The following is a 26023-nucleotide window of genomic DNA, read 5'->3' as shown; positions in this document are numbered from 1 at the left end:
AAACTGAAAAATTGGGCGTGCAAAATTATTCAGCCCCCTTAAGTTAATACTTTGTAGCGCCACCTTTTGCTGCGATTACAGCTGTAAGTCGCTTGGGGTATGTCTCTATCAGTTTTGCACATCGAGAGACTGAATTTTTTTTCCCATTCCTCCTTGCAAAACAGCTCGAGCTCAGTGAGGTTGGATGGAGAGCATTTGTGAACAGCAGTTTTCAGTTCTTTCCACAGATTCTCGATTGGATTCAGTTCTGAACTTTGACTTGGCCATTCTAACACCTGGGTATGTTTATTTTTGAACCATTCCATTGTAGATTTTGCTTTATGTTTTGGATCATTGTCTTGTTGGAAGACAAATCTCCGTCCCAGTCTCAGGTCTTTTGCAGACTTCATCAGGTTTTCTTCCAGAATGGTCCTGTATTTGGCTACATCCATCTTCCCATCAATTTTAACCATCTTCCCTGTCCCTGCTGAAGAAAAGCAGGCCCAAACCATGATGCTGCCACCACCATGTTTGACAGTGGGGATGGTGTGTTCAGGGTGATGAGCTGTGTTGCTTTTACGCCAAACATAACGTTTTGCATTGTTGCCAAATAGTTCAATTTTGGTTTCATCTGACCAGAGCACCTTCTTCCACATGTTTGGTGTGTCTCCCAGGTGGCTTGTGGCAAACTTTAAACTACACTTTTAAGGATATCTTTAAGAAATGGCTTTCTTCTTGCCACTCTTCCATAAAGGCCAGATTTGTGCAATATACGACTGATTGTTGTCCTATGGACAGAGTCTCCCACCTCAGCTGTAGATCTCTGCAGTTCACCCAGAGTGATCATGGGCCTCTTGGCTGCATCTCTGATCAGTCTTCTCCTTGTATGAGCTGAAAGTTTAGAGGGACGGCCAGGTCTTGGTAGATTTGCAGTGGTCTGATACTCCTTCCATTTCAATATTATCGCTTGCACAGTGCTCCTTGGGATGTTTAAAGCTTGGGAAATCTTTTTGTATCCAAATCCGGCTTTAAACTTCTTCACAACAGTATCTCGGACCTGCCTGGTGTGTTCCTTGTTCTTCATGATGCTCTCTGCGCTTTTAACGGACCTCTGAGACTATCACAGTGCAGGTGCATTTATACGGAGACTTGATTACACACAGGTGGATTGTATTTATCATCATTAGTCATTTAGGTCAACATTGGATCATTCAGAGATCCTCACTGAACTTCTGGAGAGAGTTTGCTGCACTGAAAGTAAAGGGGCTGAATAATTTTGCACGCCCAATTTTTCAGTTTTTGATTTGTTAAAAAAGGTTGAAATATCCAATAAATGTCGTTCCACTTCATGATTGTGTCCCACTTGTTGTTGATTCTTCACCAAAAATACAGTTTTATATCTTTATGTTTGAAGCCTGAAATGTGGCAAAAGGTCGCAAAGTTCAAGGGGGCCGAATACTTTCGCAAGGCACTGTACATACCTATATAGACATATATACTTTTTTTTAGAATATACCTTTATTATTCCCCGCAAACCCTACCACCCTTCCCCCAATTAGAGTAAACCAATAAACACTAAGGCTTCTAGCTTCAGTTAATATATCTTATACACATTTTACAGACACAATCTATTTTACAATAGTTATATTTCGTTTGTTTTTAGTCCTTAATCTATTTCTGATGTCCATCCAGTTTGATTTCTATTTGTAACTGTGCTATTTCACAAAAGTTCTGAACCTATATACATACCCCCACTCATCTCTTTAAGGATTCACATGTGAGGCCATGTGCTAAACAGTGAGTACATTCGTGTACTAAACAACCAAAGATTTCAAGACAAAAGGCTGGTTTATACTACATCTATCGACATGTCCGTATACAGTTCAATATTACAGAAAAATAAACTCACAACAAGATCATTATTTACAAGTTACAGAATATTAAAGAAAATAGCTTACAGTTGTGAGTGTGAAGAAATAAAAGCAGGGCATTCTACTGGAAGAATTTTAGAACATGGACTCTGTCTCGTTGGCCTAACGTTATATCCTGATTTGACTTTGGTGGGGGTAATGTTGTTCTTTACATTACTGTCTCTGGTAAACACACACTATATAAAAAAAAAGTTTATTTCTCACATGGACAAATGGTTAGTTGCATAGTGGAGTCTTTTGTTTAGACATGTAGCTAGCTAGCTAACCAATTAACTATAATCTCAACTCATAACAATACTACCCTGCATGAATCTACAGGCAGCTAAACGCTAACAAACTAGGTTCAATGTTAGCTAGCTAGCTAACATTAGGCTATAACTAGAAATGAAATTTGCTCTGAGACGCTAATAATAGTACTGCATAGTTCATACATGTAATTGTCACGACTCCTACCGAAGGTGGCTCCCCCTCCTGTTCGGGTGGCGCTCGGCGGTCGTCATCACCAAACTACTATGTCACGTTCTGACCTTAGTTCCTTTGTTATGTCTTTGTTTTAGGATTGGTCAGAGCGTGAGTTGTGGTGGGCAGTCTATGTTCTTTTTTCTATAATTTGGGATTTCTGTGTTTGGCCTGGTATGGTTCTCAATCAGAGGCAGCTGTCAATCGTTGTCCCTGATTGAGAACCATACTTAGGTAGCCTGGTTTCACCGTTGAGTTGTGGGTGATTATTTTCTGTTCTGTGTTTTGCTTCAACGTTCAGGACTGTCCGATTTTTTTGTCATTTTATTGTTTTTTGTTCAAGTGTTCAGTATTCGTATAAAATACAACATGGACACCGACCACCCAGCGCATTGGTCTGACATTTCTTACTCCTCGTCTGAGGAGGACGAAGACAAGCGTTACAGAATCACCCACCACAACCGGACCAAGCAGCGTGGTACCCAGGAGCAGAGGGTTCAAGACTCCTGGACTTGGGAGGAGATCTTGGATGGCAAGGGACCCTGGGTACAGCCGGGAGAATATCGCCGCCCCAAGGCAGAGCTGGAGGCAGCGAAAGCCGAGAGGCGGCATTATGAGGAGCTAGCACGGCAGCGCGGCTGGGACGAGAGCCAGCCCCAAAAATGTCTTGGGGCGGCACAGGGGGAGTGTGGCTAAGTCAGGTAGGAGACCTGAGCCAACTCCACGTGCTTACCGTGGAGAGAGGTGGACAGGGCAGGCACCGTGTTATGCCGTGAGGCGCAGGCATAGCCCGGTGCGTTACATAGCAGCGCCTTGTATCGGCCGGGCTAGAGTGGGCATCGAGCCAGGTGCCATGAAGCCGGCTCAGCGCATCTGGTCTCCTGTGCGTCTTCTCGGGCCGGGGTACATAGCACCAGCCCTGCGCATGGTGTCCCCGGTTCGCCAGCACAGCCCAGTGCGGTCGATTCCACCTTGACGCACTGGCCTGGCTACGGGGAGCATCCAGCCAGGTAGGGTTGGGCAGGCTCGGTGCTCGAGACCTCCAGTGCGCCTCCATGGTCCGGTCTATCCGGTACCTCCTCCACACACCAGGCCTCCGGTGGCAGCCCCCCGCACCAGGCTGTCTCTCCGTCTCCTCCCTACAGAGTCTCCCGCCTGTCCAGATCTGCCAGAGTCTCCCGTCTGTCCTGAGCTGCCAGAGTCGCCCGTCTGTCCTGAGCTGCCAGAGTCGCCCGTCTGTCCTGAGCTGCCAGAGTCGCCCGTCTGTCCTGAGCTGCCAGAGTTGCCCGTCAGTCTGGAGCTGCCAGAGCCGCCGGTCAGTCAAGAGCTGCCAGAGCCGTCTGTTACTCCGGTGCTGCCGGAATCGCCCTTCACTCCGGAGCTGCCAGAGTCTCCCGCCTGTCCGGTGCCACCGTCCTGCATCGGATAGGATCCGCGATGGACCAGATGATGGAGAGAATGGACCGATGGGAGAGGAGTGGTCTTCTCTCTCCACCTTCGGTTACTCCAGCTCTGGATCCCCCTTCTCCTCCCTCCCCTTCTGGCTCCAGCGCTGTCTGTCTTGCGCTCCCGAGGGACTATGATGGAGCGGCGGCGGGGTGCCAGGGGTTCCTTCTTCAACTGGAACTGTACCTGGCAACCGTGAGGCCCACTCCCTCGGGAGCGGAGAGGGTGAGTGTCCTCGTCTCCTGCCTGACGGGTCATGCTCTGGAGTGGGCGAACGCGGTCTGGAATGGCCCAGACTCAGGGAAGGAGCACTACCCAGAGTTCAGCGACTGTTCCACCTTAGGCAGGAGAGTAGGAGCGCACAGGATTACGCATTGGAGTTCCGGACCTTGGCCGCTGGGGCTGGGTGGAACGACAGGGCCCTTATAGACCACTACCGGTGTAGTCTCCTGGAGGACGTCCGCAGGGAGCTAGCGTGTCAGGACACCGCTCTCTTCCTTGATGAACTCATCGACATGTCTATCCGGCTGGACAATCTGCTGGCTGCCCGCGGGCGTTCGGAGAGGGTCCTGTTCGTTCCACCACCCTGCGTCCCCGCTCCCATTCCTATGGAGTTAGGGGGGCCCATGCCGAGGGGTACCGGAGGAGGAGGCTCCCCCTGCACCAGCTGTCGTCAGAGAGGACACACAGCCTCTTCCCAGCATAAGGCGCTATTCGATTCAGGTGCAGCTGGGAACTTTATGGATCGCGGACTCGCCATCAAGCTGGGTGTTCCGCTCCTGCCGATAGATTCTCCCTTCCCCGTGCACTCCCTAGACAGCCGGCCGTTAGGGTCAGGGTTGGTCAGGGAGGCCACGGTTCCACTGGACATGGTGACGCAGGGAAATCATAGGGGGCGAATTAGTCTTCGTTAACGATTCGCCAGCGTTTCCAGTGGTGCTGGGGATTCCCTGGCTGGCTAGTCTCAAACCTAAGATTTCGTGGAGACAGGGGGTTCTCCAGGGGTGGTCAGAGGAGTGTTCTGGAAGGTGTCTGGGAGTTTCCATCGGTGCCACGTCGGTGGAGAGTCCAGACCAGGGTTCCACGGTGCGCATCCCCCCTGAAAATGCCGATTTGGCAATCGCTTTCAGTAAGAAGAGAGCGACTAAATTACCACCTCATCGACAGGGGGATTGTGCGATAAATCTCCAGGTAAACGAGACGTTGGCTATGGAGACATATGTTACGGAATCTCTAGGGCAGGGGTACATTCGGCCCTCCATCTCACCCGTCTCCTCGAGTTTATTTTTTGTGAAGAAAAAGTAGGGAGGTCTGCATCCGTGCATTGATTGGCCGACTCCTACCACGGTGAAGGAGGTGCAGCGGTTTTTGGGGTTTGCCAATTACTACCGGAGGTTTATCCGGGGTTTTGGCCAGGTAACGGCAGTGAGGTAATGGGGGGCCGGTGCGTTTGCGGTGGTCGGCAGAGGCTGACAGAGCCTTCAATAGGTTGAAGGCGCTGTTCACAGATGCACCCGTGTTGGCGCACCCGGAACCCTCTCTAGCATTCATAGTGGAGGCGGACGTGTCCGAGGCTGGGGTGGGTGCCATGCTATCACAGCGTTCGGGTACACCACCAAAATTCCGCCCCTGCGCTTTCTTTTCAAGGATGCTCAATACGGCGGAGTGTAAGTATGATGTGGGGGACTGGGAGTTGTTGGCAGTGGTCAAGGCCCTGAGAGTGTGGAGACACTGGCTTGAGGGGGCTAAGCACCCCTTTCTCATCTGGACCGACCACCAGAATCTGGAGTATATTCGGGCAGCTAGGAGACTGAATCCGCGTCAGGCAAGGTGGGCCATGTTCTTCACCCGATTTAGGTTCACTCTGTCTTATAGACCAGGCTCCATGAACATAAAGGCCGATGCGCTGTCCCGTCTCTATGACACCGAGGATCGGTCCACCGAGCCTACTCTCATCCTTCCAGCCTCGAGGCTGATGGCTCCAGTGGTAGGTGGGAGGTGGATTCGGACATCGAGCGGGCATTACGGGCGGAGCCTGCGCCTCAGAGTCCGGCTGGGCGTAAGGACATAGTTTTTGATCGGGGTCCCCAGTTCACGTCCCGGGTATGGAGAGCGTTCATGGAGCGTCTGGGGGTCTCGGTCAGCCTGACCTCCGGTTATCACCCCGAGAGTAATGGGCAGGTGGAGAGAGTGAACCAGGAGGTGGGTAGGTTTCTGCGGTCGTATTGCCAGGACAGGCCCAGGGAGTGGTCGAGGTACGTCCCATGGGCGGAGTTGGCCCAAGACTCACTCCGTCACTCCTTGACGAACCTATCATGTAGGTTGTTGTACACGGCTGTAGGTCATGTTTGTCCGTGTATTTTGTATTTTGCTGGACTGTTTAAGTTGGCGTCGTTTTCATCGTTGTGGTGCAAATAAAGCAGCGCTACCCTGAACTCTCTGCTTCCTGCGCCTGACTTCTTCCTCCACTACACCTCGGGCGTAACAGTAATGTTAGCTAGCAAGCCAGTTAACGTTAGCTATCAGTACGCTTTAACTTGCAATGAAAAACAACTCTCTGACAAAATTAGAAAATTATAATATTTGAAAATGTAGCTAGCAAGACTCTTTCACCTGTAGACATGAATGAAGGCTTCTCCTTTTCTGTCATGGATGCCATGGTTGCCTTTAGTTTGATGATGTGATCCAGAGGGGTGTTTTATACAACAGCCTTCTGTGTTCTTTTTTTGACTCCCTCCACATTTGCAATCAAACACCTAAATCTCCTTAGCTATCATACTCTGCTTCCACCGGGCATTCCACTGACTTCAAAATTTGGTCCATCAGAAAGTGGATAGATATCTTTAAAAGAAATCCCAGTTAGAAAGGATTACCTACAACAACTGAGCAGCTCATTATAGACAGAAGCGTGCTAGATGACAAACCAATCCTAACTCATCTCTCGGCATGTCCAACCCATCCATTATCTCATCTGATCATGGCTAGCGGGAAGGTTCCTGGCTTTTTCCATTGCTAAATCAACTAGGCTCGTAATTTAACAATTGTATTCGTATTTACAGATGGCATACAAGTTTGCTACTAAGGCACTTGAAAGTTCACATGTTCCAGAAGGTATTTCTGTCAAGAAATGCATTTTGAAAACCAGTCACATTGGTAAAAACCAGCTTCTCCCTCAACAGAGATCAATCATCTCCCAAACTAAAGCAGATAGCTTACTATGGCTCACCACCTAATTGTGACACACCCAAGACACACTTATTAGTGAAGCTGCGACTGCCTGTCTGTTACGCCATGCTCCGGTTCAGTAATAAATCACACAGTTTATAAAGAGCCACTTCTTCCAAGGCATAAAGAGTTCCATGTGTTATTACAATTTCATGTATAATTTTTTTATCCAAACATTTGGTAATTGTAAAAGCATTGATCTTGCCAAAAGGTTGCCTGTTTTGCCCACCAAGCTAGCTAGCTAACCAGGCTAGTGATGAGCTAAGCTAGATATCTAGCTAGCGCAGTTCACGTTGGACAATTTCAATTGAAACTGGAACGAGAAAAGTCTGGGTTCACTTTTAAAATTACATTTATTGACAGCTAGACCATGTACATAATCCTTGACTAACCATGGGGTCTGGAATTTGTTATACATTTCCCATTTGGCATATATATTTTGTTGTGGTTTGAAGCAGCAGTAGCAGCTGTGTTGACATGACAATGGGTTCCTAACAGAATGGTATAGAGCTGACCAGCTTGTGGTCCTAAAAAACGGAAATGAGTTAGTTACCTCTGGTTCGTTCAGCCATTCAAACTGTATGCGGGACATAAGTGGGAAAAGAATGGGGTTTTATGATAAATGCCAAAAATAAGGTCTGAGGTTAACACAGACTTAGTACATCTTACACATTTTATTTTATGATATAATATCAGTCAGTTAACATGACCTATATGAATTATGAAGCCTTTATGCTCTTGTTTTGATTACATAAATGCTTCAAAATTCACAAAAGGTTATGTTAGTTGAAGAAGATTGTCATAGAACAAAATGTATAAGATCTCCTACACCTGTTTTTATCACATACCTTATTTTCAGCATTTATCCAAAAACCCTACAGAAAAACCCATTCATTTCCCAATAGGCTTTGACCAACGAGCCATGGCAGGGTTAGTGCCTACAAAAAGTGACCATTAGGCTATTGCTCTATGATTGATTTATATTTCTTGTGATGCAATTCAATTAAATTGCAGGCAATTTTTGGAGGTTGAGACACTGACCAACCCAGATGCAACTGTATTGCAAGCAAAATAAATTGCATCCAGATAGCTTCCTGTGAATATCGGCTTTTAAGGTCAAATTTAATTGCAACTGGCCAAATGTAACCTACTTGTTGATGTTTTGCCCACTATAGGCCCAGGCCTACTCCATAGAAAGTCAAGTCAATTACAACCTAAAGACATTGAGTTCCAAAAATTGTTAAGCTACACCATTTTACCCCTCTCCAAATTAATATTTATTCGGCTGATATTAACTTAAGCGCAGTGTTGTAAAAACGTGCAATGGCGAGCCTGCCAGTTGGAGCGCATGCAAGGGGAGCGAGCACCGCCAATGGCCTGCTCGCCCCAACCGGTTGCTCTGGGACTGCCTGTCAAGCCAAGCTCCTCGCGTCTACCGGCTCCCTTATCACTATATCTTCTCTACTCTACCTTTCTGAAGAAACAGCCTGGCGTTACGTCAGACCCGGGCAAAAACCGCAGGGCAAGCAAGTCGGAGCTACCAAACCCGGGTTAAGGCTGCTCACTCACAGCTCAGCGTTCAATGTCATTAAAAAGGAACACTTTTAAACCGCGGCAGCATGTGGTAAGTCAATTTTTCTCTGATTCGTTTTTCCAGCCGTTGGGATTTTTTTTTTTTTTTTACCGTTTTCACTCACATGACACTTTGACCAGTTGTCTCTGGCTGGCATAATTGCGCAAAAACTGCGGTAACACCGCGTGTTGGAGATTGTTCAAAAGTTGACTAACAAACGTTCAGCCACTTTGAAACCAACGTGACATGATGATGAGGCACCCAAGCTTTTCAACAACCACTTGCAGAGATTTTTTCTTCATTTTTTAAATTTGATTCTTGATCATTTCAAAAACAAACATGCCTCATGCTCGAAATAGGAACCCTAGCCCCATCCCTGAGGTAACATGGGATACGGGATTGAAGGAGATGAACGAAACTTGGAAGGGAGCTATTGCCTGTCTCGGGGTGGCAGTCTTTTTCGTCATGACCATTGGAATCATATACTGGCAAGTGGTGGATCAGCCTAACAAGAACTGGATCCTAAAGGGAAGTTATAGCGGGCTTATCTGGGAGAGACGGACTCACTCTCTGGTCATACAGACACTGACAGAAGACAAGACCTACGTGGAGATTGACGTGGGCAACGTGGGGAACCCCGATATTGAAGTGCCGTTTGTCAGGAACCTGTGCTGGCTCAATAAGACGGAGTTCTGCTACACATGGGATTCGGTGGCGGACGTTAAAATCTCTTTGGAGGTGAATGAGGCGACGGAGACGGAGTGTTATAGCATGACATGGTCGCCGGTGCACTGTCATGTGGAGCTGAAGGTACGGGAATGGTTTCTCTCTCTCTCTACCCCTCTCTCTCTCTCTGAGTGTGTGGCATACACACAGCCGGTTCAGCCTGTCAGACAGATATCAGACTATTCAGATGCGTTTTATTCACATAAACCCATCAGGATATATTTTCCAAAATGGTCGTTTCCAAATAAATCAATTTACATACATAAGTGGCTTTTATGATGGTTGTCACACTTTTTATTCTTGTGTGAATTTGTCAGCACCAGTATATTTTACAAGAGTCTTTTCAATATTATGAGAAAGACCAAGGTCTTTGGTTGAAATGGGGTCCCGTTTTATCCTGCATATCTTATTCCAACATGGAGTTAGTTATAAAAGCCATCAAACCCTCTGTCCACCTGTGACAACCAGCCCCACTGTGGGGTTGGTTGTCACACAGTATAGGGGTTGGTTGTCACAATGTTTGCTAGTAGCTTATTCCTTTTGTAACGGGAAATTAAGCAATATAGCATATAGCATATGATTTAACAATATTCCTAACAACATTCAGCATTTTATCCCTTGATAATAACATGACATATTGAGTAAATTTGTGCGTGTGAATGTAAATTTAAGAGTGCTGTCATATTTTTGTTCTAAAAAATATGTGTGAGAGAGGGAGGCAAGGAAGTGAGCTCTCTATAGTACTAGCAAAAAAGAAAAAAAAGATCTTAGGATTTATTGTAATGTCCCTGAACAATATGCCCAGCAAACCAAAATTGGTTCTGTGAAAGTTCCCAGAACATTCGTTAGGTTGTGGCAAATGTTCTCATAACACAAAAACTGTCAAAAAACATTTTCCTGATGTTGCAAGAATGTTCCCAGAATGTTGTTCTCACATTTTGTTGCAGCAGTATGTTAATAATAATAACCCGGTCCAAAAAACATTACTGGTACATTGTGCTATTACATTACCTGGAAACCTAATGAGAACGTTTGGGTTCGGGGAATGTTCTTTGTGGTTGTTACATTTTAGTGAATGTTAGGACAACATTCCAAGGATATTTTAATTTAAATATTAATGTTTTTGGTATGTTGTCATCCTAATGATTTCTGGTCAAACAACATATGGAAGAGGGGTCTCAGAAAACAGTAGAGTATAGTTCAGTACAATACAGTACAGTAGACTAGAGTTCAGTACAATACAATAGAGTTCAGTACAGTACAGTACATTTGAGCACACTAGCGTAGAGTACAGTATAATTTACTGTATTGTACTATACTGTACTGTACTCTTTTGTACTGTACTAAACTGTGCTGTACTGTTCTCTACTGTGCTGTTCTGTGATGTCCAAACCTGTGAAACATAGATGTCTATGATTGGTACAGATTTGGTCCAGTCCGGGCTAAACCAATTTTGGTCTTGTTTGGAGGTGAAGCTCATTAGAATAATAGCCAGTATATAGAATAATAACCACGCATACAAAGGACGATTCTACATTTTTACCATGAAGATAATTACATTCATTATTATGCATTCTGTATTGTACAGATCAGGGACCAATGATGTCATTCTGTTACTGTCACGTTCTGACCTTAGTTATTTTGTTTTGTCTTGGTTTTAGTATGGTCAGGGCGTGAGTTGGGATGGGCAGTCAATGTTTGTTTTTCTATGTTGGTTTCTGTGTTCGGCCTAGTATGGTTCTCAATCAGAGGCAGGTGTCGTTAGTTGTCTCTGATTGAGAATCATACTTAGGTAGCCTTTTTCCACCTGTGTTTCGTGGGTGATTATTTTCTGTCTTTGTGTATGTCGCCAGACAGGACTGTTTCGGTTTTCGTTCGTTCACTTTAATGTTTTTTTGTATTTCAGTGTTCAGTTTGATTCATTAAATATTACATCATGAACACGTACCACGCTGCAAATTGGTCCTCCGATCCTTCTCGCTACTCCTCCTCAGAAGAGGAGGACGAGAGCCGTTACAGTTACCATCATTATGTTACCATAGAATTGCCCACAATCAACACCAATTTGTTTTTATAATGGAGTTGATTATGACAACCACCCACCCAATGCTAATTAAGATGCTAGTTACCACATGACTTGACCTAGGAACTCAGAAATAGGTTTGAAATATATCTCTCCCTTTCCTCTTTTCAACAAACATAATTGTTCATGGCTACAGCTGCACCATCTACAGCTGTACCATCGAGAGCATCCTGACTGGTTGCATCACTGCCTGGAATGGCAACTGCTCGGCCTCCGACCGCAAGGCACTACAGAGGGTAGTGCGTACGACCCAGTACATCACTGGGGCCAAGCTTCCTGCCATCTAGGACCTATATATTAGGCAGTGTCAGAGGCAGGCCATAAAATTGTCAAAGATTCCAGCCACCCTAGTCATAGACTGTTCTCTCTGCTTCCACACAGCAAGCGGTACCGGAGCACCAAGTCGAGGTCCAAAAGGCTTCTTAACAGCTTCTACCCCCAAGCCATAAGACTCCTGAACAGCTACTCAAAGGGCTACACCGACTGTTTGCATTCCCCCCCCCCTCTTTTACGCTCTGTTTATTATTTATGCATAGTCAATTTACCTCTACCTACATGTATATATTACCCCAATTACCTCGACTAACCGGTGTCCCCTCACATTGACTCTACCGGTACCCCTGGTATATTGCCTCGCTTGTTATTTTACTGCTGCTGTTTAATAATTATTTACTTTGATTTTCTATTTTTTACTTAACACTTATTTAAATGTTTTTCTTAACTTAAAGCATGGTTGGTTAAGGGCTTGTAAGTAAGCATCTAATTTTGTTGTTTTTGTCCATTAAAATATAATCAAATTGATCAGAAATACAGTGTAGACATGGATATTGTTGTAAATTACTATTGTAGCTGGACACGGATGATTTTTAATGGAATATCTACATAGGCGTACAAAGGCCCATTATCAGCAACCATCACTCCTGTGTTCCAATGGCACGTTGTGTTAGCTAATCGATGTTTATCATTTTAAAATGCTAATTGATCATTAGAAAACCCTTTTGCAATTATGTTAGCACAGCTGAATACTGTTGTGCTAGTTAAAGAAGCAATAAAACTGTCCTTCTTTAGACTAGTTGAGTATCTGGAGCATCGGCATTTATTTGTGGGTTCGATTACAGGCTCAAAATGGCCCGAAACAAAGGACCTTCTTCTGAAACTCGTCAGTCTATTCTTGTTCTGAGAAATGAAGGCTATCCCATGTGAGAAATTGCCAAGAAACTGAAGATCTCGTACAACACTGTGTACTACTCCCTTCACAGAACAGCGCAAACTGTCTCTAACCAGAATAGAAAGATGAGTGTGACGCCCCGGTGCACAACTGAGCAAGAGGACAAGTACATTAGAGTGTCTAGTTTGAGAAACCGATGCCTCACAAGTCCTCAACTGGCAGCTTCATTAAATAGTACCTGCAAAACACCAGTCTCAATGTCAACAGTGAAGAGGCGACTCCGGGATGCTGGACTTCTAGGCAGAGTTGCACAGAAAAAGCCATATCTCAGACTGGCCAATAAAAAGAAAAGATTAAGATAGGAAAAATAACACAGTGCCTGGACCAAGGAAGATTGGAAAAAAGACAAATCTAAGACAAATCTAAGTTTGAGGTGTTCGGATCACAAGAAGAAAGAACAACATTTGTGAGACGCAGAAAAAAATGAAAAAAATGCTGAAGGGGTGCTTGACACAATCTGTGAAGCATGGTGGAGGGAATGTGATGGTCTGGGGGTGCTTTGGTGGTGGTAAAGTGGGAGATTTGAACAGGGTAAAAGGGATCTTGAAGAAGGAAGGCTATCACTCAATTTTGCGACGCCATGCCATACCCTGTGGACGGCGCTTAATTAGAGCCAATTTCCTCCTACAACAGGACAATTACCCAAAGCACAGCTCCAAACTATGCAGAACTATTTAGGGAAGAAGCAGTCAGCTGGTATTCTGTCAATAATAGAGTGGCCAGCACTGTCACTGGATCTCAACCCTATTGAGCTGTTGTGGGAGCATCTTGACCGTATGGTATGTAAGAAGTGCCCATCAAGCCAATCCAACTTGTGGGAGGTGCTTCAGAAAGCATGGGGTGAAATCTCTTCAGATTCCCTCAACAAATTGACAACTAGAATGCCAAAGATCTGCAAGGCTGTAATTGCTGCAAATGGAGGAATCTTTGACGAAAGCAAAGGGCACAATTATTATTTAAGTTAAAAATCATTATTTATAACCTTGTCAATGTCTTGACTATATTTCCTATTCATTTTGCAACTCATTTCATGTATGTTTTCATGGATAACAAGGACATTTCTAAGTGACCCCAAACTTTTGAATGGTAGTGTATGAAAAACATTTATATCATGCTGACATAAATTAACCAGGTGGATGAGTTCTTTCAAAGAGTTCACATATTCAAACCTTAAAAAATAACACACAGTGCCATTTTGATTGTGAGTAATTAGCACTGTGACAACCAACTCCTGAGACAAATGGCATCCGTGACAGTCCATCCATGAGAGAGGCCTGTAATTGTCATCATAGGTACACTTCAACTATGACAGACAAAAGGAGAAGAAAAAAATCCAGAAAATCACATTGTAGGATTTTTAATGAATTTATTTGCAAATGATGGTGGAAAATAAGTATTTGCTCAATAACAAAAGTTTATCTCAATACTTTGTTATATACCCTTTGTTGGCAATGACAGAGATCAAACGTTTTCTGTGAGTCTTCACAAGGTTTTCACACACTGTTGCTGGTAGTTTGGCCCATTCCTCCATGCAGATCTCCTCTAGAGCAGTGATGTTTTGGGGCTGTTGCTGGGCAAGACGGACTTTCAACTCCCTCCAAAGATTTTCTATGGGGTTGAGATCTGGAGACTGACATGACCTTGAAATGCTTCTTTACGAAGCCACTCCTTCGTTGCCCGGGCGGTGTGTTTGGGATCATTGTCATACTGAAAGACCCAGCCACGTTTCATCTTCAATGCCCTTGCTGATGGAAGGAGGTTTTCACTCAAAATCTCACGATACATGGCCCCATTCAGTCTTTCCTTTACACGGATCAGTCGTCCTGGTCCCTTTGCAGAAAAACCACCCCAAAGCATGATGTTTCCACCCCCATGCTTCACAATAGGTATGGTGTTCTTTGGATGCAACTCAGCATTCTTTGTCCTCCAAACACGACGAGTTGAGTTTTTACCAAAAAGTGATATTTTGGTTTCACCTGACCATATGACATTCTCCCAATCTTCTTCTGGATCATCCAAATGCTCTCTAGCAAACTTCAGACGGGCCTGGACATGTACTGGCTTAAGCAGGGGGACACGCCTGGCACTGCAGGATTTGAGTCCCCGGCGGCGTAGTGTGTTACTTATGGTAGGCTTTGTTACTTTGGTCCCAGCTCTCTGCAGGTCATTCACTAGGTCCCCCCGTGTGGTTCTGGGACTTTTGCTCACCGTTCTTGTGATCATTTTGACCCCACGGGGTGAGATCTTGCGTGGAGCCCCAGATCGAGGGAGATTATCAGTGGTCTTGTATGTCTTCCATTTCCTAAATAATTGCTCCCACAGTTGATTTCTTCAAACCAAGCTGCTTACGTATTGCAGATTCAGTCTTCCCAGCCTGGTGCAGGTCTACAATTTTGTTTCTGGTGTCCTTTGACAGCTCTTTGGTCTTGGCCATAGTGGAGTTTGGAGTGTGACTGTTTGAGGTTGTGGACAGGTGTCTTTTATACTGATAACAAGTTCAAACAGGTGCCATTAATACAGTGGAGGACAGAGGAGCCTCTTAAAGAAGAAGTTACAGGTCTGTGAGAGCCAGAAATCTTGCTTGTTTGTACGTGACCAAATACTTCTTTTCCACCATAATTTTCAAATAAATTCATTAAAAATCCTACAAGGCCTCTCTCATCTTTTTAAGTGGGAGAACTTGCACAATTGGTGGCTGACTAAATACTTTTTTGCCCCACTGTATACAGGTAAGATAGTCTCGCTACCTACATTTTCAGATATTACACATTTCTAATTTTGACAGAAAGTGGTTTCATTTCAAGCTAAATTGTACTGTTAGCTATCTAGCTGACGTAAGCTGGCTGGCTCCCTAGCTAACGTTACGTGTATGATATTATTATTCGTATCCCAGAGCCGTTTGCTTGGCTAGTTAGAGCCTAATGTTAGCTAGCTGGCTGGCTCCCTAGCTAACGTTACGTGTATGATATTATTATTCGTATCCCAGAGCCGTTTGCTTGGCTAGTTAGAGCCTAATGTTAGCTAGTTGCCTGGCTGGCTCGCTAGCTAACATTACGTGTATGATATTATTATTCGTATCCCAGAGCCGTTTGCTTGGCTAGTTAGAGCCTAATGTTAGCTAGCTGGCTGGCTTCCTAGCTAACGTTATGTGTATGATATTATTATTCGTATCCCAGAGCCGTTTGCTTGGCTAGTTAGAGCCTAATGTCGCCTGGCTGGCTCGCTAGCTAACATTACGTATATGATGTAATTATTTGTTTCGCAGAGTCATTTGATTTACTTGTTAGCCTAATGTTAGCTAACTAACATTGAATCTAGTTGGTTATCTCCCATCTGATTCATGCAGGGTAGTAACGACTTTATTTGGCTCTATGTTCATTGTTGTTTAACTAGCTAACATTAGCTGGCTGGCTCGCTAGTTGACGCTACGTGATGTGTATGATCTTACACGTTGTTTACCTAGCTAGGTTCATTGTTTACCTAGCTAGCTAGCTAGCTACATGTCTTAACAAAAGACTCCATGCAACTAACCATTTCAGGTTAGTTTGTAAATTCAATCTGAGTATGCCAGAGCGCAGAATAACTGATGGATTTATGAATGCGTAACACCCGTTGAATATGGCCAGTGTCAGTAAACGTCGGCAAAAAATCGTAATGCAATTGCTGCCAGCAGAGCTGGTTAGGCTGTTTTCATGTTATCCAGAGGTAAACAAATCATCGGCCAGAGCGTCAAGTCTGCGTTCCGAACACTCCGAGAGCGAAACAAGATGGGTGGGGCTAAAGCTTAAGAGGGTGTGAACGATGCTGAATGGTTGTAGACAAAGAAGAGCTCTTCACTAGGTACCAAAACTTTCAAAGGCCATTCCCTCAAAAGTGAGTCTACAAGTTTATCAACTTTCAAAGCAGAGTTACTTTCCCATTGTTCCTAAAAAATGCATTGTATGATATACCATTTCTCTTTTTTTATCCAATGTAAAAAACACAATTTCAAATGTTGCTACATAAGACCAATTTGAGCCAGTTGGTCACATTTATCCTAGACATTTATATTATTTGGTTGAACTTGAATACATTTTAATCAGATGTCCAGTGCACGCACGATGCACAGACATGGCTGTGGAAGGGAAGCAGGATCTTGAACGTCCAGTCTGCTTCGTCATGGCACTGGGTTCTGAGACCACAGAATTCCTTTCCTTCTATCCCTCTTGCTGCCTAATGATTAAACGCTTAACAATTCAGATGTTTTGAAAGTTTAATCCTTCTATTGGTACATTCCCTGGCATAAGTATGTTGTCCCGTGTCATTTGGGGATTCCAGTGGCTTCATATCCTGAAAGAGGGTCATTTCATAAGTCCCAAATCCTATCACATGTGTGAGAGAAATTACAAGATTATGTTATAATGCTGTTATTGCATCAGATGGTTGTTTTATGCAACAGAATAAGGGGTTGTTAGAACACTCATCTAGAGCACTCAATCGATTCACTTTATATGTGTGTGTTGTCTTGATCTGCTCCCTTATTAATAAACTAAATCTTTATTCACTTAAGTATAACTCTGACTTGTGTGATAAGTTTGTCTCTCCTCATTTGATAGTAAAGAAAGTAACTGTCACACGTGTCTCAGGTGACCGCCTGGCACTTGTATAAATTCCTGGCACGGAGCGGAAAATACTTTGGAGGAAAAGCAGAATGAACATCATAGAGGCTAGGGTGAAAGACTACAAATGTGGCGTGATGGGGTTTACGTGGACATATTTTCTTCTTTAGGCTACAGTAAAGCAGTGAAGTGGAGATAGATTCAAGTGCCACATTTGAATTCATGTGGAATCATATTACCGGCCAGCAGACCATGTTCTCTGCACATTTGAAGAAAATGTTATGTAATATTGTAGGCCTGTCATTTTTCATTTGATTCAATGTCACATGCCATTATTATTCCACATAATTCACCAGCTTTACTATAAGTGGAATATTGATCAGGTATATATATTTTTGAAATTTAACCTAATTTCGATGCTCAAAAATGACACAGTCGCTTACAGCACTACAGTACTTCACAATCACAATTGGATTAGAGTATAAAATGAGTATGTGGAGTGCAATATTTTGCCAGTTACACTGTAAAGAGGATGCCATGAATTTGACAGTAACTTACAGGAAGAAAAGTGGCAAGTTACTGTATTTTAAATTGCAGTAAATCTACTGTAATCTAAATACATTATCAAAGCAGTTACTGTGTAATTACACACAGTACGATACCATACAATTGCATGTATTATACTGTAAAAAAGTAAATGCTACTGTAATCATAATGAATGAATGAATGAATGGATAAATGAATGAATGAAATTCATTGAGGGGAGGGGTTTGTATTTCACAATATTTTACTGTAATTACATAGGATTGTTGTAAGCAGGTTGGCTGCTAGGTAATGCGTTTATGAATATTTGGTGTTTTATATTACTTGCACTACTAGAAGCCTTAACAAAGGCTTCCAACCTGGCAGAGACTACAGGGCAAAACAGACCAAAAAGAAATGGCAAAATGTTCAACCATTTAAGGCTTAAAGGCCCAATGAAGCCATTTTTATATACATTTTAAGTCATTTCTGACATTTCCTAAGTAGATTACTGTAATAATTTTCCATTCAAAAGGTTAAAAAATAATCATAAATAGCTTTTTAGCAACAACTTTTTCGCTCTTTGTTATTGGTTTATTAACTATTTTACAAGCCGAAACCCCACCCATTCAAAACATGCCGATTATATACACTGAGTGTACTTAACATTAGGAACACCTGCTCTTTCCATGACATAGACTGACCAGGTGATTGCAGGTGAAAGCTATGATCCCCTATTGATGTCAGCTGTTAAATCCACTTCAATCAGTGTAGATGAAGGGGAGGAAACAGGTTAAAGAATAACTTTTAAGCCTTGAGACATGGATTGTGTATGTGTGGCATCCAGAGGGTGAATTGACAAGACAACATATTTAAATGCCTTTGAACGGGGTATGGTAGTAGGTGCCAGGCGCACCAGTTTGAGTGTGTCAAGAACTACAATGCTGCTGTGGTTTTCATGCTGAGCAGTTTCCCGTATCAAGAATGGTCTATCATCCAAAGGACATAACACTGATCACATTTGTTCACACTTTTACAGTTAGTTTCATCAGCTGTAAAATGTTTCACAGTATTTTACTGTTGATGATACACCAAATTACTCTATAAATGACAGTTTTACGTCACAGCGTACAGTTAAGTCAAGTGGATATAGCGATCACTATAATTAATAATTTCATTGGATACATTTGTTGTAAAATTGTTCTGACCGGCTACACCTAAGTGTATCCTGACCAATTGGCACTCCAAATACACCTCCGCTGTCTTCAATCAGGATCTCAGCGATCACTGCCTCATTGCCTGTATCCGCTACGGGCCCGCAGTCAAACGACTACCCCTCATCACTGTCAAACGCTCCCTAAAACACTTCTGCGAGCAGGCCTTTCTAATCGACCTGGCATCCTGGAAGGATATTGACCTCATCCCGTCAGTTGAGGATGCCTGGTCATTCTTTAAAAGTAACTTCCTCACCATCTTAGATAAGCATGCTCCGTTCAAAAAATGCAGAACTAAGAACAGATATAGCCCTTGGTTCACTCCAGACCTGACTGCCCTCGACCAGCACAAAAACATCCTGTGGCGGACTGCAATAGCATCGAATAGTCCCCGCGATATGCAACTGTTCAGGGAAGTCAGGAACCAATACACGCAGTCAGCAAAGGCCAGCTTTTTCAAACAGAAATTTGCATCCTGTAGCTCTAACTCCAAAAAGTTCTGGGACACTGTAAAGTCCATGGAGAACAAGAGCACCTCCTCTCAGCTGCCCACTTCACTGAGGCTAGGTAACACGGTCACCACTGATAAATCCATGATAATCGAAAACTTCAACAAGCATTTCTCAACGGCTGGCCATGCCTTCCTCCTGGCTACTCCAACCTCGGCCAACAGCTCCCCCCCCCCCCCCCCCCCCCCCCCCCCCGCAGCTACTCGCCCAAGCCTTCCCAGCTTCTCCTTTACCCAAATCCAGATAGCAGATGTTCTGAAAGAGCTGCAAAATCTGGATCCGTACAAATCAGCTGCGCTTGACAATCTGGACCCTCTATTTCTGAAACTATCCGCCGCCATTGTCGCAAACCCTATTACCAGCCTGTTCAACCTCTCTTTCATATCGTCTGAGATCCCCAAGGATTTGAAACCTGCCGCAGTCATCCCCCTCTTCAAAGGGGGAGACACCCTGGACCCAAACTGTTACAGACCTATATCCATCCTGCCCTGCCTATCTAAGGTCTTCGAAAGCCTAGTCAACAAACAGATCACTGACCATCTCGAATCCCACCGTACCTTCTCCGCTGTGCAATCTGGTTTCCGAGCCGTGACCTTGCATCGTGACCTTGCACCTCAATCTGGTTTCCGAGCCGTGCACCTCAGCCACGCTCAAGGTACTAAACAATATCATAACCGCCATCAATAAAAGACAGTACTCTGCAGCTGTCTTTATCGACCTGGCCAAGGCTTTAGACACTGTCAATCACCATATTCTTATCGGCAGACTCAGTAGCCTCGGTTTTTCTAATGACTGCCTTGCCTGGTTCACCAACTACTTTGCAGACAGAGTTCAGTGTGTCAAATCGGAGGGCATGTTGTCCGGTCCTCTGGCAGTCTCTATGGGGGTGCCACAGGGTTCAATTCTCGGGCCGACTCTTTTCTCTGTATATATCAATGATGTTGCTCTTGCTGCGGGCGATTCCCTGATTCACCTCTACGCAGACGACACCATTCTGTATACTTCTGGCCCTTCCTTGGACACTGTGCTATCTAACCTCCAAACAAGCTTCAATGCCATACAACACTCCTTACGTGGCCTCCAACTGCTCTTAAACGCTAGTAAAACCAAATGCATGCTTTTCAACCAATCCCTGCCTGCACCCGCACGCCCGACTAGCATCACCACCCTGGATGGTTCCGACCTAGAATATGTGGACATCTATAAGTACCTAGGTGTCTGGCTAGACTGTAAACTCTCCTTCCAGTCTCATATCAAACATCTTCAATCTAAAATCAAATCTAGAGTCGGCTTTCTATTCCGCAACAAAGCCTCCTTCACTCACGCCGCCAAACTTACCCTAGTAAAACTGACTATCCCACCGATCCTCGACTTCGGCGATGTCATCTACAAAATAGCTTCCAATAATCTACTCAGCAAACTGGATGCAGTTTATCACAGTGCCGTCCGTTTTGTTACTAAAGCACCTTATACTACCCACCACTGCGACCTGTATGCTCTAGTCCGCTGGTCCTCGCTACATATTCGTCGCCAGACCCACTGGCTCCAGGTCATCTACAAGTCCATGCTAGGTAAAGCTCCGCCTTATCTCAGTTCACTAGTCATGATGGCAACACCCACCCGCAGCACGCGCTCCAGCAGGTGTATCTCACTGATCATCCCTAAAGCCAACACCCCATTTGGCCGCCTTTCCTTCCAGTTCTCGGCTGCCTGTGACTGGAACAAATTGCAAAAATCGCTGAAGTTGGAGACTTTTATCTCCCTCACCAACTTTAAACATCTGCTATCTGAGCAGCTAACCGATCGCTGCAGCTGTACATAGTCTATCGGTAAATAGCCCACCCAATTTACCTACCTCATCCCCATACTTTTTATTTACTTTTCTGCTCTTTTGCACACCAGTATATCTTCCTGCACATGACCAGCTGATCATTTATCACTCCAGTGTTAATCTGCTAAATTGTAATTATTCGCCTACCTCCTCATGCCTTTTGCACACAATGTATATAGACTATTTTTTTTATTTTTTTCTACTGTGTTATTGACTTGTTAATTGTTTACTCCATGTGTAACTCTGTGTTGTCTGTTCACATTGCTATGCTTTATCTTGGCCAGGTCGCAGTTGTAAATGATAACTTGTTCTCAACTAGCCTACCTGGTTAAATAAAGGTGAAATAAAAAAAAATAAAAAGTGTTTTCCAGATATGGCAGATTTGTCTGGATAATTTGTTGAGAATTTCTGCAGCATCCACGTATTACACCTCTCTTGGCCATATGAAATCAAAAAGAGCTATTTGTGATTATTATTAATATATTTATTTAAATCACAGCTCTTGGTAGAAAAGTCTGTTGCCCTCAGTCACAACCAGCTCATTATTTTTGTAGACTTTTTAAGTTAGATCTTCAACGCTCGTCCGCTCTTACATTGCTCCTCCTTTTTCTTCTTCCTTATCCTCCTCTTCCCCCTTCTCCTTCTCCTCCCCCCTCCTTTATTTTTTATGAATATATCTATTAGTGTGTGAGACTGATTCTAGATGACACTAAAGACCTCAGATCAACCCCTTTAGATTTTCCAACTCTGTCTCAATCTCTGTTTTCTTCCACGGTGTATTCTCTATCATTCAACTACCTTTCATCTATCTCTCATCATTTTCCTCCCTCCTTCTTTACCCTGTTCCAATTCACCTTTCTCTCCCCGTTCTGTTTCTTTAGAGGAATATTCTCTCTTCCTCCTGCCTTCCACTGTCACAAGCCCAGTCTCTTTTTTCTTTGTCCATCTCTCACTCCCTCTTGCTGTCATTCTATTAATCTCCTCTCTCCTCTGTCTTTTCCAACCATCTACTTCTCTCTCTCCTCCTCCTATTTCACTCACTCTTTAACTGTATCTTCTCTGTGTGTGTGTGTGTGTGTCTCCCCCTTCCCCCAGGACTGCTTCTCCATGGCTAACATGTCGTGGTATGGTGGCGCCAGCGTCCAGAACCAGAGCTGGCCAATCAACGAGCAGAATGTCACCATGCAGCCGTTCACTGTTAGCAACCTCAGGGACAACCCGTCTGGCTTTGGCTCAGTCCTCGAACGCTACTTCCTGGGCTCGTCAGGTAAGGGGTCTTCGCCATATCTGGTCCGTCGGCTTAATAATGGGTACAGAATGAGAATGTTGAGCCAGATTGATTTAGCTAAAAGTTGCCCCTATTCACTGATACAGGGTTAGATACGTTTTCCATCCCCTAATGGTTATGGTTAGGACAGGGGAAGAGATATCTGATTCTACATCTGTGGTTATTGGTGACTTGATGAGTCACAGGGACAGGGGAAAGCCCTGTCGTTGTTCTTTTGTTGACTTACTGTATCACTTACAGGCCTACGGGACACATGCTCTGTAAATAGAGTGTAACACAATACAGGTTGTCCCTGGGTTTATTCATTGAGAGATTATACTACAAAAGGCAGGAAAACCACCACATTTACATGAACTCCTAGGGATGCAGCACTAATTGCCTTTTATTTCTATTATTAGAAGCAACAGATTACTTTATTTGAAAGGTTATTTTTGGGGGGTGTTGGTTTTATCGGGATAGGAGTGTGGGGAATGCCATGCTAGTGGTCCCAGCCGGATGTAAATGTGTGTGTGTGATGAGGGGTATTGCAATGACCCCCGGGGACTATGGACCACCACGCCTGCTATGTGTGGCATGTGTGACAGGGCTTCTGAGCTCCAAACCCAGTCTCTGCTTAAAGTGAGCCATATGTAAATGCCAAACACACACACACTCACACAAACATACACACACACACACACACACACACACACACACACACACACACACACACAAACACAAACACACACACAATGAGAAAAAGGTTACAAAATACAAAGACATCTTAATGCAATGTGTGTGAGTCGAGGTTTGTTTGTGTACGTGTGTGTCTGAGTTTGTGTGTATGTGTGTGTACGTGCGCACGCACGCACGTGTGTGTGTGTGTACACATGTGTGAGTGAGAGAGTGTACCATGACTGTGTGTGTTTGTTGGAGCTAAAACATGCTAATCTTTGTCCCAGACAGCTTTGCCAGTCCAGATCAGAGCATGGGGCAATACATCAACTAAAAGCCATAATTATCATCATGTGATACAAACAAAAGCCCTTTGTGATTCATCACACCATTGTTTCCCCACACACACACACACACACACACACACACACACACACACACACACACACACACACAGTCTTATATAACACAGTAGCAGGGGCTTAACTGTCACATGACTTAAATCTCTTCTCCACCTTCTGAGAGGGCAGCAGTAATGTCCAGGACCTTTTAACCCACTATCTATCACTGTGCTTTGAAGACAAATAACAAAAGTGCTCTGGGCTGAAGCTACTGCCGCTATCTCTGGGCATAGCAAAGCTGATCCCCAACCATGCCAGACATGCTAATGTGATACTAATGCTAACATTTTGCAGGTAATATTTCCTCATTCAAAAATGTAGTGCCGGTTTCCCAGACACAGATTAAGCCTAGTCCTGGATTAAAAAGCTCCACTGAAAGCACTTTTCAAATCAAATTGTATTGGTCACATACACATATTTAGCAGATGTGATTGATTGTGGGTGTAGTGAAATGCTTGTGTTCCTAGCTCCAACAGTGCAGTAATATATAACAATTCACAACAATACACACAAATCTAGAAGCAAATAATGGAATTAAGAAATATACAAATATTAGGACGAGCAATGTCGGAGTGGCATTGACTAAAATACAGTAGAATAGAATACAGTCACACCTGCTCCCTCTCTCCCTCCCTGGCGCTCGAGGGCACCAGGCTGATCTGCATTACTCACTCTTGACACCATCATTACACACACCTGGTTCCCTCGTCACGCGCATCAGCGACCATTTGGACTCACCCGGACTCAATCACCTGTATTATTTCCTTCCCTATATTTGTCTGTCCCCCAGCTCTGCTCCCTGCTTCCGCATTGATTGTCGTATGTCTCGGTTACCCGGTTCTGATGCTGTTCCTGTCCTGTTCCATGTCTGTGTAAATTAAATGTTCACTCTCCATACCTGCTTCTCATCTCCAGCGTTGGTTCTTACAGAATACAGTATATACATCTGAAATTAGTAAAGCAGTATGTAAACATTATTAAAGTGACTAGTGTTCCATTATTCAAGTCATCAGTGATTCCATGACTATGTACTGTATATAGGGCAGCAGCCTCTAAGGTGCAGGGTTGAGTAACCGGATGGTAGCTGGCTAGTGATGGCTGTTTAACAGTCTGATGGCCTTGAGATAGAAGCTGTTTTTCAGTCTCTTGTTCCAGCTTTGATGCACTTGTACTGACCTCGCCTTCTGGATGATAGCGGAGTGAACAGGCCGTGGCTCAGGTGGTTGATGTCCTTGATGATCTTTTTGGCCTGCTTCTGACATCGGGTGCTGTAGGTGTCCTGGAGGACAGGCAGTGTGCCCCTGGTGATGCGTTAGGTAGACGCACCACCCTCTGGAGAGCCCTGCGGTTGCAGGCAGTGAAGTTGCTGTACCAGGCGAGGATACAGCCCGACAGGATGCTCTCAATTGTGAATCTGTATAAGTTTGTGAGGGTCTTAGGGGCCAAGACAAATTTCTTCAGCCGCCTGAGGTTGAAGAGGCGCTATTGTGCCTTCTTCACCACACTGTCTGTGTGAGTGGACCATTTCAGATTGTCAGTGATGTGTATGCCGAGGAACTTGAAGCTTTCCACCTTCTCCACTGCGGTCCTGTCAATGTGGATGGGGCGTGCTCCTTCGGCTTTTTCCTGAAGTCCACGTCCTTAGTTTTTTGACGTTGAGGGAGAGGTTATTTTCCCTGGCACCACTTCGCCAGGGACCTCACCTCCTCCCTGTAGGCTGTCTCGTCATTGTTGGTAATCAAGCCCACCTCTGTTGTGTCGTCTGCAAACTTGATGATTGAGTTGGAGGCGTGTGTGGTCACGCAGGCATGGGTGAACAGGGAGTACAGGAGGGGGCTGTGTATGCACCCTTGTGGAGCCCCTGTGTTGAGGATCAATGAAGTGGAGGTGTTGTTTCCTTCCTTCACCACCTGGGGGCAGCCCGTCAGAAAGTCCAGGACCCAGTTGCACAGGGCGGAGTTCAGACCCAGGGACCCGAGCTTGATGATGAGCTTGGAGGGTACTTTGGTATTGAAGGCTGAGCTATAGTCAATGAACAGCATCCTTACAGTGCCTTGCGAAAGTATTCGGGCCCCTTGAACTTTGCGACCTTTTGCCACATTTCAGGCTTCAAACATAAAGATATAAAACTGTATTTTTTTGTGAAGAATCAACAACAAGTGGGACACAATCATGAAGTGGAACGACATTTATTGGATATTTCAAACTTTTTTAACAAATCAAAAACTGAAAAATTGGTCGTGCGAAATTATTCAGCCCCCTTAAGTTAATACTTTGTAGCGCCACCTTTTGCTGCGATTACTGCTGTAAGTCGCTTGGGGTATGTCTCTATCAGTTTTGCACATCGAGAGACTGA

General features: G+C 44.4%; 1 protein-coding gene across 1 annotated transcript in view; it reads left to right on the top strand.

The window, feature by feature from the left end:
• The first annotated feature begins 8344 nt into the window (after positions 1 to 8344).
• The window catches only part of si:ch211-236l14.4 (SITS-binding protein), an 82570-nt gene continuing 64891 nt past the window's right edge, over positions 8345 to 26023 (top strand). Inside the window, exons 1-2 of the mRNA XM_021564132.3 lie at positions 8345 to 9423; positions 22420 to 22591. Coding sequence (XP_021419807.3) covers positions 8953 to 9423; positions 22420 to 22591 — 643 coding nt within the window. The 5' untranslated portion in view covers positions 8345 to 8952. The remainder of the gene's footprint in view (positions 9424 to 22419; positions 22592 to 26023) is intronic.

The sequence above is a fragment of the Oncorhynchus mykiss genome, chromosome 2 (genome assembly GCF_057628025.1).
Source record: "Oncorhynchus mykiss isolate SJ-2025 chromosome 2, ASM5762802v1, whole genome shotgun sequence".
In the NCBI taxonomy this organism is placed as follows: Eukaryota; Metazoa; Chordata; class Actinopteri; order Salmoniformes; family Salmonidae; genus Oncorhynchus; species Oncorhynchus mykiss.
This window is presented reverse-complemented; position numbering and strand designations above follow the sequence as displayed.